The 15,492-nt window shown below is 35.6% G+C and overlaps 1 protein-coding gene across 5 annotated transcripts in view; it reads right to left on the bottom strand.

Annotated features, from left to right (window-relative positions):
- The window catches only part of LOC116431265 (QRFP-like peptide receptor), a 28,512-nt gene that overhangs the window by 4,172 nt on the left and 8,848 nt on the right, over positions 1 to 15,492 (bottom strand). For 4 of the 5 annotated variants that reach the window (XM_076370451.1, XM_076370454.1, XM_076370452.1 and 1 more), the window contains exons 5-9: positions 14,416 to 14,620; positions 13,252 to 13,355; positions 7,269 to 7,392; positions 6,778 to 6,950; positions 1,319 to 2,181 (exon numbers count right to left, since the gene is read on the bottom strand). In XM_076370451.1, coding sequence (XP_076226566.1) covers positions 1,804 to 2,181; positions 6,778 to 6,950; positions 7,269 to 7,392; positions 13,252 to 13,355; positions 14,416 to 14,620 — 984 coding nt within the window. In that variant the 3' untranslated portion in view covers positions 1,319 to 1,803. Of the gene's footprint in view, positions 1 to 1,318; positions 2,182 to 6,777; positions 6,951 to 7,268; positions 7,393 to 13,251; positions 13,356 to 14,415; positions 14,621 to 15,492 lie in introns of those variants that run through there. The other variant, XR_012999322.1, reaches the window with a different exon arrangement.

The following is a 15,492-nucleotide window of genomic DNA, read 5'->3' as shown; positions in this document are numbered from 1 at the left end:
TATCGACGCGTTAACGCCCATTTCGAAATTGTTCACGTGTTTACAGGGATTCCTTAATCTGCTGTCCCGGAAAAAAAATTCTTGATCCGTATTCAAAGTCGAACGATCGCGTTCTCGTCGATGTTCGATGAGCACGCGTCGTTATTTGGCAGAAGATTAATCGATATTCGATCCGACTTTTTTAAATTGTGTATTTTAATCTGCTGGAGCGGAATCGAGATTTAAGATAGAACACTCGAGTGAGTTTTTGCAGCTGCATGCGACATCGATGGGATCGATACGCCTGTCTTCCAGGATAAGAATGGTGCAGTTTTCTATTATGCACCATTAAAGACAGAATTTAGAACGTTCGATAGCGATGCGAGGATATTTTTAGAATATTTTGATATTAATAAACGTTATTCGAGGGTATCCGTTAGGATTCACTTGATTGAGATTCAATAATAATTGTTGAATATAATAATTTTGTACTGCAGCTTTATCAAAAGTTAAAACGATTTTCTCCGCAATTCCAACTTCAAAGATAAAGTATTAAACGAATGAGAATACGAGAGAAATTCTGTACGTGGTATACTTTTGATATAAGAAATATTTACCTACTTCCTATCTTTGTCATGATATTCTTTGAGAAAAGTCATATAAACTAATCTAAGAGAATTTCATACCCAACAATTTTAATACATGGAATAGTCCAAAGGTTTCAAACAAGCCCCACGTGTGCACAATTGTACTAAATGTAAGAAAAATTTGTTCTACGACGGATCGATACGCGTATGAATGAACCATGTTTCAACTCTTGGAATTCGTCGTTGTAATAATTCACCACGCGATAAGTCAAAATTTGTACATGCCCCTTGAATTATACACCGATCTACCAAGCACATAGTTTACCTTCTTAATCACGCGATTTCTTTTACGACCATTTTAGTCGGGATCCATTCAATTCACATTTAATTGAGCTCCATAATACTGTCGACGTCAGCTACGGAACGTTCGTTTACCAAGAACAAATATTTACTAAACGTCGACGTACTTTCATCCCTGTTCCGGTTGCGTCGTCGTCTGACGTACCTTCTTATCCACCCTCATATCAAGAATTCTTTCAACAGCAGTTGAAACGGATAAAGTGTAGACATACAACTGTAATGACAAACGTTGTCTCAGCGACTGATGCTTGTTTTAGCAATTCGTAACAACTGACTCTATTTTTCCCTTTATCCTTTTCTTTATTCAGTCAACTTACCTTTGTCTCTTTAACTACCCTACTCTTCCCAATCTCGAAACTGAAAGATTGTAAAACGATATCTTCAACAAAAACTCACCATTAAGAGGGTCCTTTATTTATTCACCACAATGGATGCAGACACTTCATACTGTAATCTTGAGTTTCAAATATTCTATTTCGAGTTTAGACTGGCGTCGCCCTGTTAGAATCACCTAAACAAACGGTTCCTCTAACCCCGTTCAGATTACTTACAATAAACAAGCTTACAAGCTTTCAGCTCTTCACAAACCAGTCTGAGTCGATCCATTAAAAAAATTAAAAGAAAACCACGAATACCACTCTCTCCATTAAATCTCTTCACTACAAATGGTTCGCAATATGCAACAAGTGTTCAGACAGTCGACTGACAGGTAAATCATTCGTTGGTATCATCCTTGAATCTCCATACCCTGTTGCTCGTGGACTGTCTTCATCCTTAATTCGCATATATATCGAGCATGTTCGCACACGTAACATCTAAATCACAATGTCTCTAATTGTAAGAAGATCGATCATTACTGATCAGCAGATCGAGCTGTTTAACAGCGTTGCTCATCAGTGGTAACGACAGTGTTGGTTTGCGGTTGACTGGCCTCTGGGTCGTTCCTCTCGTAACAAGTCTCCTTGTGCCTATCCGCATTGGCGGCTGGCTCGATCGCCATTTGGGGTTTTCCTCGAAGGCTGCGCAGCATGTAGCAAAGTCTATGAGGACTATGCTTGCTGTAGAAGCTGTCATAGCCGCTGCTCAATGTGACTGTGCGTCGGAGGGCTACAACCGCGTGGTGACCACCTATCGGCAAGCCGCATCCGCATCCGGCCAGCATTCTTCGTTTGCGCAACAACCCTCGTTTCATTGAACCGCCGCCAGTACTGCATCCTGCGCACACGTCATCGATCACCGCGGTTCCTTGAGCACTCTGAAACAGCACGACAGAACCACCAGTGGTGTAGGACATCGAACAACTTTTGAAGTTATTGTGTTCCCTTTTACTGACAGAAGCCAGGTTTATAGTTGGAACAACAATGACGAAGGATTATTAAAGCGATTCTAGTGGGTTATTTCATGTTGTAAGTGCAAGGATATTTTATTGAGGACAATTGACCACTCCATTGAATTAAAAGAGTACAGGCCACGAGAGACCTTTATTTTTTCTCAACTAAAGAGCTACCGATATTCAGCTCCTACTTTTTCCCCCTTCAGTCTGTCACGCTGTCCGCTTTGATCGGCGTTTCCTTAATTGCGCCCGCGTCAGGTGTCACGAGAGAACTACTCTGTGGACCCAAAACGTTGCTTTTTCTCGCGGAGTCCGGTGTATTTAGCCTTTAAAAGCTGTCATCGGAGGAATGCAGGTTAATGCTATGGTTGTTACGTTTGCAGTAAAGGACGAGAAAGAATTGATTTATTTTGTAATAACGTTATTACTACTTATTATCTAAATAAACTCAAAACAGTAACATCATTAGTCAACATGTTTTTTAATAATAGTAAAACAAAATTGGCATGAGGTGATTTATGACCCTGATCTGTCACATGCTGAACTTTTTCATCTTAATATCTATCTATGGTGCATGTACTGAATAAAAATTATATCATTGTAATATTTTAATATAAATATGAAGCTGTATCATAGAGGTCATGGGTGAACTTCTGGGTGATGTTTCCTTAACCTATCTTAACCCAAATTATTGAAGACATCAATAAGGGAGTCGAATTAAAGATTTATAGGATCTCGAATTTTATTGCCTATGAAATCCTTGAAAATATTTACTTTTCGAAAGTTAACCCATTAAACACGAATTACGCAGTAGATGTATAATGCAGTACCTAGCCAAAAGACGAATCATACAGTGTGCGTGTAATTATTGTGAATTGCTATTGCCAGTTAGTAGTGAGAAACTAGCTTACCTTACTAATACCTTACCTTAGTAATAAAAAGTAAAACTTGTATCGGTTTCAAGCAAAGATTTTAAAAAGAGTAACCCACAATGAAGATCGTATGTACAATAAAAAATAAAGTTGTAATAAAAATGCAATTAATATTCATGGTCACCAGTAATACGCGTCAATGAATACCTTAAACTATTAACACGTTGATAACCAGAAGAATTTTGAGCATTTTATATAGTATTCCTTATTTTTCATAACAAATACAAATAGTATTAAAATCGATTGTTTGTTTTAATATTATAACTTTTAAATTATATCACAAGTTGCGAGCAATTAAAAGGAAAGATTATTAGTAGCCCTTCATACATTAAAACAACAGAATACGTTAGAAAGCGTTCATAGAAATTTAATTAGAAGAGCAGAATTATGTATTCGGCAGAATGAGCAACATTTTCAGCAATTTCTGTAATAATAAACATTATGATTACTTCAATGTCCTATTTCATTGCATGTTCTTAATTTTCCGGTACGATAAAAACAAATTTAAACTGCGATAATGATCCACCGAGACAATGATCTACAGTGACATCCGTTATAACGAGACATGATCAAGTGTTTGTTTTCTCGAAAACAAAGCCTCACATGAAAAAATTCTTATTCTATATTTTCGATTTATTTTTTCATGTATAATCATTTTCTTTTCGCTTGTACCACTAGTTACCGAACACCCTGTATTAGAAACTAGCTGGCATCGGCTTTCTTTTTGAAATCGTTTCCAAGCAATGTGGAAGCTCCAGCCATCGGTATTCATCGATCAACGTGTTAAAGTTAGTGTATTAAAACATTGCACAACCCACAAACGGGACGCGGAAGAAACGTTATTCATACGAGTCCAGAGAAATTTAGTAGTTGGCATCAACTGCCGAACGGTGCAACCGACATTTGTTTTCCCACCGGCGAGAGCAACGATTTTACTATCGCGCACCAGCTAATTCGGTCGCCGTGAACATGACCGTGAAATCGATTGCGCAACGTGTGTCACGCACCAGCTATAATTTTGCGTGTACGTGCGCGCGAAATTCATATCGGGGATTTTAATGAAATCGCTAAACTCGATTCAAGAGACGCTCGTAAATTCCTGTTCACGCCGCCGTCATATAGCCTTCGATTTGCACGGCATTCGAATTGTACGACTTCGGTTTAATACGGTTGAAGAAGAGTGGAAAAGCTTCCACTTACACGACACTTGAATTTTGTTTTAACGCGGTAAGGTCAGACAAATGCAAAAATTACATTAATTTTTGTTTGTTTGCGAATTAGGTACATATGCAATTTTGTTGAATTAATCAGTTAACTGCTTTCGACGAGTATACACGTCATCTTAAAATCAAAATGATAATAATTCTTTCAACGATAAATTATTTATTTTTTCAGACAAACATGTAATTCTTCGTTTTGCTTTAGTTTTCGGTTAGAATATATTATAGCTGCATTTACCTTGCGTTAGACGAGCATACAATTCATTATTTGATTTCTTTGCGTGCATTATCAGACATTTTTTTAATTAAATTCCAGTTAACAGGTTCATGATTTTTATTTAAAAGTATGTATATAATTTTTTATTTTATAAAATAATAAATACTATTGTTTGTATTATATGCTGTATTTCTGTTCAATATGAACTTCGAACCCGAATTGCACGGTTTCAATTTACACAGCATTTTCGGGGAACCAATCTACCATATAAATCGAAGGCTAGGTGTAAATTCCAAGAGCGGTCGAGACGGGTAGAATGGTTTCTTGTGTTTTCGAGAATCGTAACGATGACGCCGATAAATACTTACTCTGCGAGTTCATTTCCCGCCCTTCATCACGCGCATCGGCGGAGACGTTAAGCTCACATGCCACGGCGCATCAAAGAGTCCGCGAGTTATCACGCGACGGATTAAACGTGGAACATCCCGGGATATTTTAGCATACGTCGAACGCTGGTGAGCGAAAAGGGAAAAAAGGAAGATGACGTACGCGTGCGCGATGTCGACGGGATTTTAATATCTGTCCGCTGTTCGTTACCCAACGGAACGTATCTTGTCATTCATAGACGCGGATTATAGCGAGTCACGTGTGTATTGGGGTCGAACCCTTGCACGTGTTTCAGTGAGTGATGTATCGACGTGACTCTTTAAACTCTTCTATTCGACGATTATACTGGAGAACGCTTAACAACGATACACGCGTAGCAGGATACGGCATTTGAATACGCGAATACAGTAATTGCTCTTTTCTACGATTATGTTTGCAAAACTTGCGTTGACGTGGGTTGAACTCTTTCTTCTGTTTTTGCATTATTCTGACCTACGGTGGATTTTTTAACAGTTTTCCATAACTCTAGTGGACACCGAATGCACATTCTTGATGAAATACCTACTTGTCGAGAATGAGGGACTTTAGTATATCGGAACCTTTTGCATTTGAAATAATAGGGTGATAAATGTTCAAACAATGGAATTTCGGCGTAGGGAATAATCTTTCTCGATACTGAAGTCCATTTATTTAACACTAAAACTACCGAGCAGTTCAGTTGACTTTTTAAAATTCTTCTATGGAAACTCCAAGAATGCATTTATTGAAACTGTAACTAATTTACAATTAAATTTGCGTATTGCTAAAGCAATTTCTTTAATCATTTTTCAGAAAAACATTTGTTATATTTTTAATAATTGCAAAAAGAAGAAATCAGGAATGGATCATTTTGACCTATTTGGCAGTTTTAGTGGTAAATTAAAATCTAGGAAATTGATTGTTTATGTTCCTAAGTATTTTTTTGCAAAAGCCTCTGTTATAGTAAACTGTAAACTAACTAAAACGATGCAAAATATGCATGACCCAGTACAAACTTACAAAAACAGATCTACATGATACCACGCTAACTAAAAACTCGCAGATCAATCTTAACTTGCTTAAGTAAATTCGTTAGATGATCATGGTTAGCCACCAAAGCTGACTAAATTAAAGAAATAACATGATAAATGGAGTTCCCTATATTTCTTGATTAAATAAAAACCGCATGGCTGAAGAAAAATGATGTACACAAAGTTCGCGAAATGGGATGGAGGGATAGGGTGGTTAATATTGGATAAAATCACCATGGAACATACAAGCAAAATGGGAAATATATGTGTTTATTTGTGTTTCAAAATATTTGCATGCAAAAGGCTCTATTACAGTCAACTAACTAAAACAATGCAAAATATCCATGACTCAGTACAAATTTATAAAAACTTAACTTAATAAAGTAAATGTATTAGATGATCATAGTTACCCACCGAAATTGACTAAATCAAGATAATAACTTAATAAACAGGGCTCGCTGTATTTCTTGATTAAATAAAAACCACGCGGCTGTAGAAAAATGGCGTGCGTAGGGTCCGCGAAATGGGATGAAGGGATGGGGTGGTTAATATTAGGTAGAATCACGGAACATCATCAAATCTTTCCCGACGCTCAGAGGTCTCGCGTTTACCTTGTTTCCTTGTTGGTCGGCAACCGTCGAGAAAGAAAGCCTTCCTCGGAATTATTATACATGCATAGGATCCACACACGGACTCGCACTGCCGACACTTACTCTGCGACGTGGTTTCCGGTGCGCCAGCCCGTGAGGACCGCAGCGGAGGATCTCAGCGACACTACGCCGGAACGTGCGAGTCATAAAGCAATAGACCACCGGGTTCAGGGCGCTATTCGCGTGTCCCAGGAACAGGCAATAGGAACGGGCGTCTCTGGTCATTTTTCCTTCCCCTGCGAACAATTTTCGGGACTTCGTTACCCGCAAACTTTCCAGACATCCGACCATCGGCACAATGGGAATAGGCGATCTCCTGCTCCCCTTTCGGTTTGGTAATTCGCCGCAAAAATGAAATAGTCGAAGTTAACGTCGTCTGGGTACTTTTATGATACACCTCCCTCGGCGCTGTCGCGCCGGGACACGATCATATTATTAAATTATCGAAGTACGTGGGTTTTCACGCGTTACGAGTGGCTTTCGGAAGTACATGGGAATTCAATTAAAAGGCGCGTGACGACTGCCGCCGCTTTCATCAATGGTCAACCACTCACCGACTACACCCAGGTCGATCAGAAGCATTAGGACGTTGTACGGCAGCCAGCACAACGCGAACAGCACCGCCAGAAGGAGCAATATCCAAGCAATTCGCCTTCTCTCACGTACCAGTCGGAACGTCTGCGGACAGAATGCAGTTACGCACCGTTGTAAACGCGGCCGGATTTAGATGGAGATCAGAGGCATTCGTTTGTCTAATCCGTGTCAGCGTAAGCCGCTCCGTTTGAGGAATATCAGCGTGATCCCGGGAAACAGGAAACCGCGAGATGAAAATTTATCGTACAGTTCATTGAATGAAAGCAGAACCTTTGCGCTGGTTCTGCGCCGCTGTTTGCGAACAGTTCGCAGAATGCTATACGTTGATCGGGAACTGGCATCCGGTATGCTGCAGGGGCAAAAGGAGTTTTTTGTCTTTTACTGAGTGGTTTGTTTATGGTATTGATTGACTATCGTGTAACTGTATTGATGAATAATATACTAATCATTTGCACTCCAGAAATTTGTACACTAGAGATACCCAGCATTTTCTGATGAGATATAGACGATATTCTTTTAAACTCAACAAGAAAGTAAATTTATTAACACAGATTAAGACGTTCGCGACTAGCGTCATACATTTGTAATGCACAACATTTTGTATCTTGTGTAAAGAATATTTTGTATGTAAAATTGTTACACATGGTATAAGATGTAGGTAGTTGACGCGATTTTTTTCTTGAACTATATTTATATTTTATAAAGAGGATTTGCTGGGTTTAATAAAATATTGTAGCTATGAAGGTTGCTACTGAAACAAACGCTGGTCGCGAACATGCTAACCTTTTGAGTGCCGTGGGCGCATATATGCGCCCGACGAAAGTCATCACTATGTACTATGGGCGCATATATGCGTCTTTTGATCTTTTTAATCTTACACGTAGCGTAATAATAATTATAAGTATATGAAATTAATACGTTTCTTAGCATTATTCAACTTAGTAAAACTGAGAAATTATGAATGCAATTTAATTAAAACTTAACACCTTTCATGCCACAGTGGTCCCATGGGACCGAACCTTCAAAATGACTTGAAAATAGTTCTAATTCATAAGATAACTAAGGTTGTATAAAAATGTTCGGTAGCTTAAAACGCTGATGTTTTTCGTGGCGGTCAACATGTTAATTACTTATATAAATTAATATGATTCATCGATCTTCAGATGAACAAAAAAATATTCCGTCCACACGGAACGTTTCGGCTGGGAGCATTCAGCACTCAAAGGATTGAAGAAGAAAACTGTTTTATTTCAATATTTCGTATATTGATACATTAGACAGAGCTTAATATTAAATATCAAATCTTGTAATTTGGTGTATCAAAGCAAGTAGCAACTGAGAGCCTCTTTGAAGTGCAAAGCATTAATACTTTAACTACCACCAAAATTTTGAAGGCATTATTTTCTATACAGATTTAAAAATTATTCTCTCGCTGATCGAAACAAATCGAATTTTGTTGGATCTTCATAATGCATGAAAGTTAAGAGAGCAATCGCTATGAAAATTCTCTAGTTTTTGTTTATTGAGGAAATTGTTTCTACTGAATAAGATTTTGATGAGTACTGATTTGGCGATCAATGTGTTAACCTATTAACCGTGAATTTAAAAAATCTCTCGTACGCGCAATAAAAGCAAACAATGAAATATATACTCGTCAAACGCGGAGAAAATGTACCTGTCACATATTCTAACGAACAATTAAAGCTAAACGAAGAAGAATTAGATATTTCTTTGAACAATTAAATAATTGATAATTGAAAGAGTTGATATTATCTTGATTTCAAGATGATGTGTATACTCGTCAACCACAGTTAACTAATTAATACCGAAAATGAATGTGCCTGCGAGAAGGAACGTATTCTCTTCCACTCGACTAATTAGACCCGCATTCCTTTCCCGTGCCTTCTCTCTATCAACGCGTAATAAGTTCGCTGACGATGTGTACCTACATTTTTGCGCGTATAGTGCAGAAAATTCATCATCGGATGCATCAAAAGATATGCTTTAAGGCACAAAGAGTGCGCGGATGCGTTTGTAACACGTTCTAACACATTTTTGGTGAATTTAACGATCACTTCCCAATTAAACTTCAGGCTGTATTCGATCTACGTCTAGTGAAAATCTATATCCATTAGAACAATCAAAAAACTGCAGCTGCCGCGAGCAACAGATCTTTTCTAGATATTTTTCCAAAGAGGTACACTGATCCGCAATAGTATTTAAAATTGACATACACATTTTTAATCGAAATCGATATTTCAGGCGCATGTTATTCGATTTCAGTTAACTCGTTAACTATGGAATTTAGTTTCAAAAATTTCTCATTATGCACGCAATAAAATCAAACAAAGAAGTGTATACTCGTCAAACGCAGGGTAAATGCAACTATAATATATTCCAACCAAAAACTAAAGCAAAACGAAGAAAAAATACATGTTTATTTGAAAAAATAAATAATTTATCATTGAAAGAATTAGTAATATTTCGAGTATTAAAATGGCATGTATACTCGTCAAACACAGTTATCTGTTTAATATACATTATTCTCAGATATAGGCCAAGCATCATACATTTTCAAAATATCTTCTATTCGGTAAGTATAACATTTTCATATATGTCAATTTTAAATACTTTTGTGGACCAGTGTATTGTCCAGAGACAAAATCTGTTCATATGTCCTATAAACTGAAGGAGCAAGTGCGGCAAGAAGACACAGCCACTCGCGATGAACGTTGACGCTTCGTTTCGACCCTTTTTGTTATTGGCTGATTCGCGTAAACGAAGATCAGAAATTAAACTGAATACGACGACGTGAGATATAACGACAAGGAATAAATACGGGCGCCAACTCTTTATTCCTCTCTCACTTTGTCCTATTCAGTTTAGTTTGCGATTTCGTCAAACGCAGTTAACTGGTTAATTATTTGCAACCTACTCGGAAACTGTTCGCCAGCTCCGGTGTACACATAATGCTGTCTCTGTTCGTGAACACTTCTGTCCAGTGTCAACCCAGTATTAAACATGATTAAACGCGTGTACAGAAGGTAGGGTGAAAAGAAACTGAATAAGGGCGGTCGAAGAACTTTATCCTGATGGTGAATTATGAACTTCGCAGATAAGAGACGTTCCCTACGGAGCACACTAGCTATTTCTAGACGTTGTCCAGACTGCCGTTGAATGGGCTTTAATGAACTGGAGTTCGAGAATCGATTTGTGTCACGAACCAGCGATCTCTTAATTCGATCCGGTAAAACAGATCGAGTAATTTTTCTCAATTAAAAGGCTTCTTAGCACTAGAACTACCGCACCCTTCAGAATGACAGATCTCACTTTCCTTATTTTGTTTCACTTGAATACTATAATGAATATACGAAGAAACTGAAAAAAATTTGTTGTTACAATTTTTATAAGGACTCGATATTAATCATATTTGTAGTATCCAGGATTTTTAGTATAGCTGAGGATATCTTTCACCTGTTAACTATGGAATTTAGTTTGAGAAATCTCTCGTTTTTCTCGCAATAAAATGAAAAAATGAAGTGTGTACTCGTGAAACGCAGGACGAATGCACCTAGAGTATATTTTTATGAAAAACTAAAATAATAAAAAAAAGAATTACATGTTTGTCTGAAAAAATACATAATTCATCGTCGAAAGTATTAGTATAATTTCAAGGTTTTAGATGACGTGTATAATTGTCAAACGTAGTTAATTGGTTAGGAAGCGTGAATGCGAGAATGAATGTGAACGAAGGGCAATAAAAGAGGGAAGCCTAACGTCGAGGGAAGGTTGCCTACACAACGTCGCAGGTCCAAGGTTTCCAGTCCGGCTTTCAAAGGGCGTGTTTGTGGGTTTATGGAAAGTGCGAGTGAAAAGAATGATTATGGGGGAAAGAATGATTTTGGAGTGCGAATGTCCGAAAAAGAGTCTGTGTTTAAAGACACTCGTGCGTTGGCCTTCGTAGCAGTAATTGTGTGTTGTTTTAATTGTGTCGCTATTATATAGTTCCTTATATTTAACACATTGAGTGCCACAAGAATTTCGAGCGTTTTGTTATAGTAAGATTTATTCCTTTATAATAGAGGAATATACTATGAGAAATAATTATTAATGTTTTGGTATTACAGTACTCATTTTATATTATTATCTAGCTTCTTGTGTTACTAAATATTTTGATTCAATATTAATTTTCTTATTGTAATTGTTTTCAAGCAATTCGGAAGCTCCGTTCACCGATGACCACCGTGGCAGTCAACGTGTTAAACATTATTTGTTTTATTATTAATGAACGAAGTTATCTATTAGAGTTTTCTATATTCCCGTATATTATTCCCGAACAAAATATATACACTATATATTACATCCTCGGTAGTTCTAGCACTCTCTAATCCCTTGCCGTATGATATATTTCGTAACTTTGATCGATACAACTGCTTTATCATTAATAATGCATTAGGAAAAGAAAAAATTCTGATGCTTATTCTATGCTTGCGTTTACTCCAAATGCTAACGATTGATAATAGAAAATTAATACTTAATTTAGATTTTAGAAAAATAAATAATGCTTAGATTCGTTAAATTCAGTTTAAAATTTTCATCTCGAGTTTGACACGATATTCTAGGTTAAGGGGCTAAAGGAGAAACCAAAGTGACGCTTCGGAGAAGTCGAAAATTCTTTTTTATTTTCGCATTTCTTTTATGCTTCGTTATGTCAGCAGCTGAATGTAATTCGAAAATATAAGGAGTTTCTATAATATTGATACGGATCGTGGAACGATTAAAACTAACCGGAAGCAATTCTTCGGAGCTCCGTTGTATTCTGCATTATTGTCCACCTTCCTAATCTTCCAATAAGTCATTCTGCGTCAGAAACTTGACTATGGTGTACGATGCATCAACTAATGTGTTGTGAATATCCACATCAGTTAAACTAAATTGTATAAAGGACTGTCAAATGAAGGATAACTAATAGTCAAATTAAGTGCTTATTATGGACTATCCATTCATGGAAATATTGATTAGATAGGTAATATGTACAAAAGTTATAGACTATATTATATCATTAGAGTTTTAACGAGAAATTGTTGAACCATCGTTGCCTGGAAAGCGTGTAATACTAATATGGAATTCAACGAAATTTTAAATAGTCGTAGATATAAAGCAAAATCATCGAACATTTTAGTTCAATTTACAAGGATTTAAGTGACAAAAAGCTTGTGAAAAGATGCTTCGTTGCTTTCATTTGGCGGTTTATTAATCTATAATCCGATTTTACTCCAGGTACACTGAATTACTACACGTAATGGAGATACTTGAAATAAAAATTAGACCATAGGTAGTAAAATATCGGGACAAATAAAATGCGTTTCATATTTCCACCGTTGAGTGAACATTTAAAACCTTAGAATAAATGTACTTTGTTTAATAAAATGTTATACATAAATTTATTAATTTGTTCCTTTGTAATGTAAAAGATAATGTCAATCTTTGTGACCTGACTTAAAATTTTCTCTTTTAAAGATCTACATTTTGTAATAAATCACTTCCTTATCGAATTCGTGAACACATTTAAAGCTATTATTTTAAGTTTTAAACAAGTTTCGTTGTAGTGTTAAAGATTCGGTTAATCATTATGCATACTTGGAAAAAGATTATTATGGCTACATACACCATCGACTATTGTAGTTACAAATATTAATATTCTTTCAATGAAACTGCGAGTAAAAATAATTTAAGAAATATTCTATTATATATTTTAAAAAGTAATTAATTATAAAATAAGTAATTATACGTTATATGTATAATTATAAATTACAAAGTAAGTAATTTACCTAGAAAGGAACTTTGGAAAGTTCCTTCTCTCATCGTCATCTTAGTTTCCCCTTAATTAATTGATTATCAAGAAAGGACTATATCCATGAAGTTAGTAGAGTTCAAACCAACCTGTTGCGAACTAGCATTTCCTTTAACGCTGTCGCAATCGAATGGGGGTTTTCGGGAGCACAGCGTTCGGCCCATCATGGAGTAAAACAAGATCACGACGAAACCTAAACAAAGGAAGTAACACGATCAGAAAATACTATAAGACAGAAAAGTAGATGATGATAAACATATTGCTCGTTTTTGAAGGTAACAATAATGAATTAAGTGCTGGCCACGATCGTAAGTTACGTGTACCGTACAAATTTAAGTTTGCGACATATATAAGTTTTTCTCTTATTTTTAAACAAATTGACTTTTCAAAGCTTTAATTTATTCTTAAACTAGTTAAGTTTTGAAAGCTTTTCAATTGTTTTTAATCTATTGTTATTTATAAGTTCTTTACTTGTTTTGGAACACATTTTTGATTTTTAAAAATTTTGTCTTTCTGTTGGAATAATTTAAAAGTTTTTCACTTGTTTCGGAAAGTTAGCTTTCGAAAGCTTTTTAATTGATTGTAACACGTAATTATTTGCAAGTTATTCACTTGTTTTTGAACATATTTTTGACTCTTGAATATTTTTCACTTGTTTTTTGAACCAATTGACTTTCGACGGTTTTCCGCTTGTTTACAAACTTGTTGATGTTTGAAAATTCCTGACTTGTCGGCGAACATGTTGAAATTTTAAAAGTTTACCGCTTGTTTATGAACATCCTGACTTTTGAAAGTTTTTCATAAGTTTGTCATTTTGTGATGTCAGGACAAAGTGTAATGAAAAGAATAAGGAAAACGTATGTCTCAAGGCAAAATTATTAGACTACGGAGCTTTATGCAAAACCAGAATTTTCCTAAAGAAAGATAAGAAATTATATAACAATTTATTTCTTATTTTAAGGGTCTTAGTACTAAAATTACAAAACGAGTCAAAATGACATCCCTGATTTCTTTATTTTGCAATTGTTAAAAAGATTATAAATGTTCCTCTGAGAAATTATTACAGAAATTGATTCAGCAATACTCAAACTAAATTATAAACCCATTAAAGTCTCGATAGGCGCACTCCTGAAGTTTCTCTAGAAGAATTTCAGAAAGTCAATTTAACTGCTCGGTAGGTTTAGTATTAATAGACTGAAAATAAAATGATGGCATAAAACCCGCTGTCTACTTTATTAATTACACGAGCTTACCAGGAATGGCGTATACCAGCACGAAACAGACAGCTCCGAAAAGGTGTGGCCGAATGCCGAGAGGCTTGAAGTCTTCCGAACAAATGTAGTAAGCAGGTGGTAAATTCGAAACACGCGACGAGTTCTGCGACAAATTCCTCGTCAATGTCCAAGACCCGCGGAAAGTTATGTTGCCGTATTCTGTGCTGGGGCTGTGTAAGGTCATCTGGCAGAAAGATTGAACAACGTTCATCCGTCGATCTGTCTTTCGAAGAACGCAAATCCGCGGGAAAAGATTTATTTGTCGCGAAACTTTCTCCCGCGACACAGTCCTCCTTTTTCTCTTATCTTCTCAGTGCGCTACGCGTGGACATAAAGTGTTGGGATTATTGTCAGCCATTCACGGCAAAGAATACCGCCCAAGGAATAGTCCAGAACGAGGAACTTTGCAAGATTAAAAAAGAATTTCAATATCAGATATTTCAAAACTTGAAGGTTACTATGGCAAAATTCAAACCTATGGTAATTTAAAATTTTCTTTTTAGTTAAACGAACGATTTGTAATAATTTTGTTTGTAATAAGTAATAATCATCACAATATTATTTGAAATTGCCCTAAATAATAACTTTCTTATTGTGTATACAATATTTTATAATTTTCAATAATCTTCAGTAATCTTTAACAATCTTTAATAATCCTCAATAATTTTCAATAATATTCAATAATATTTAATAATATTCAATAATATTCAATAATATTAAATAATATTCGATAATATTCGATAATATTCGATAATATTCAATAATATTCGATAATATTCAAAATATTTAATAATATTTAATAATATTTAATAATATTTAATAATAATCAATAATAATCAATAATATTATATGGAAAGCAATTTACTCACATTTGTTTTACTTATTTCATATTTGGGACAGAAAAATATATTTATACTAAAATTTTAGCCACGACAGTATTATCATTATTTTCTTTAATGGTAGCTTTTAAAAGCTAAGTAAACGCAATTCTGTGTAAAATTATTCCAACGATTTATCACACGTTCATTTTATCCTTAAAAAACGTGATAATAAAAA

The sequence above is a fragment of the Nomia melanderi genome, chromosome 9 (assembly GCF_051020985.1).
Source record: "Nomia melanderi isolate GNS246 chromosome 9, iyNomMela1, whole genome shotgun sequence".
Classification (NCBI taxonomy): Eukaryota; Metazoa; Arthropoda; class Insecta; order Hymenoptera; family Halictidae; genus Nomia; species Nomia melanderi.
This window is presented reverse-complemented; position numbering and strand designations above follow the sequence as displayed.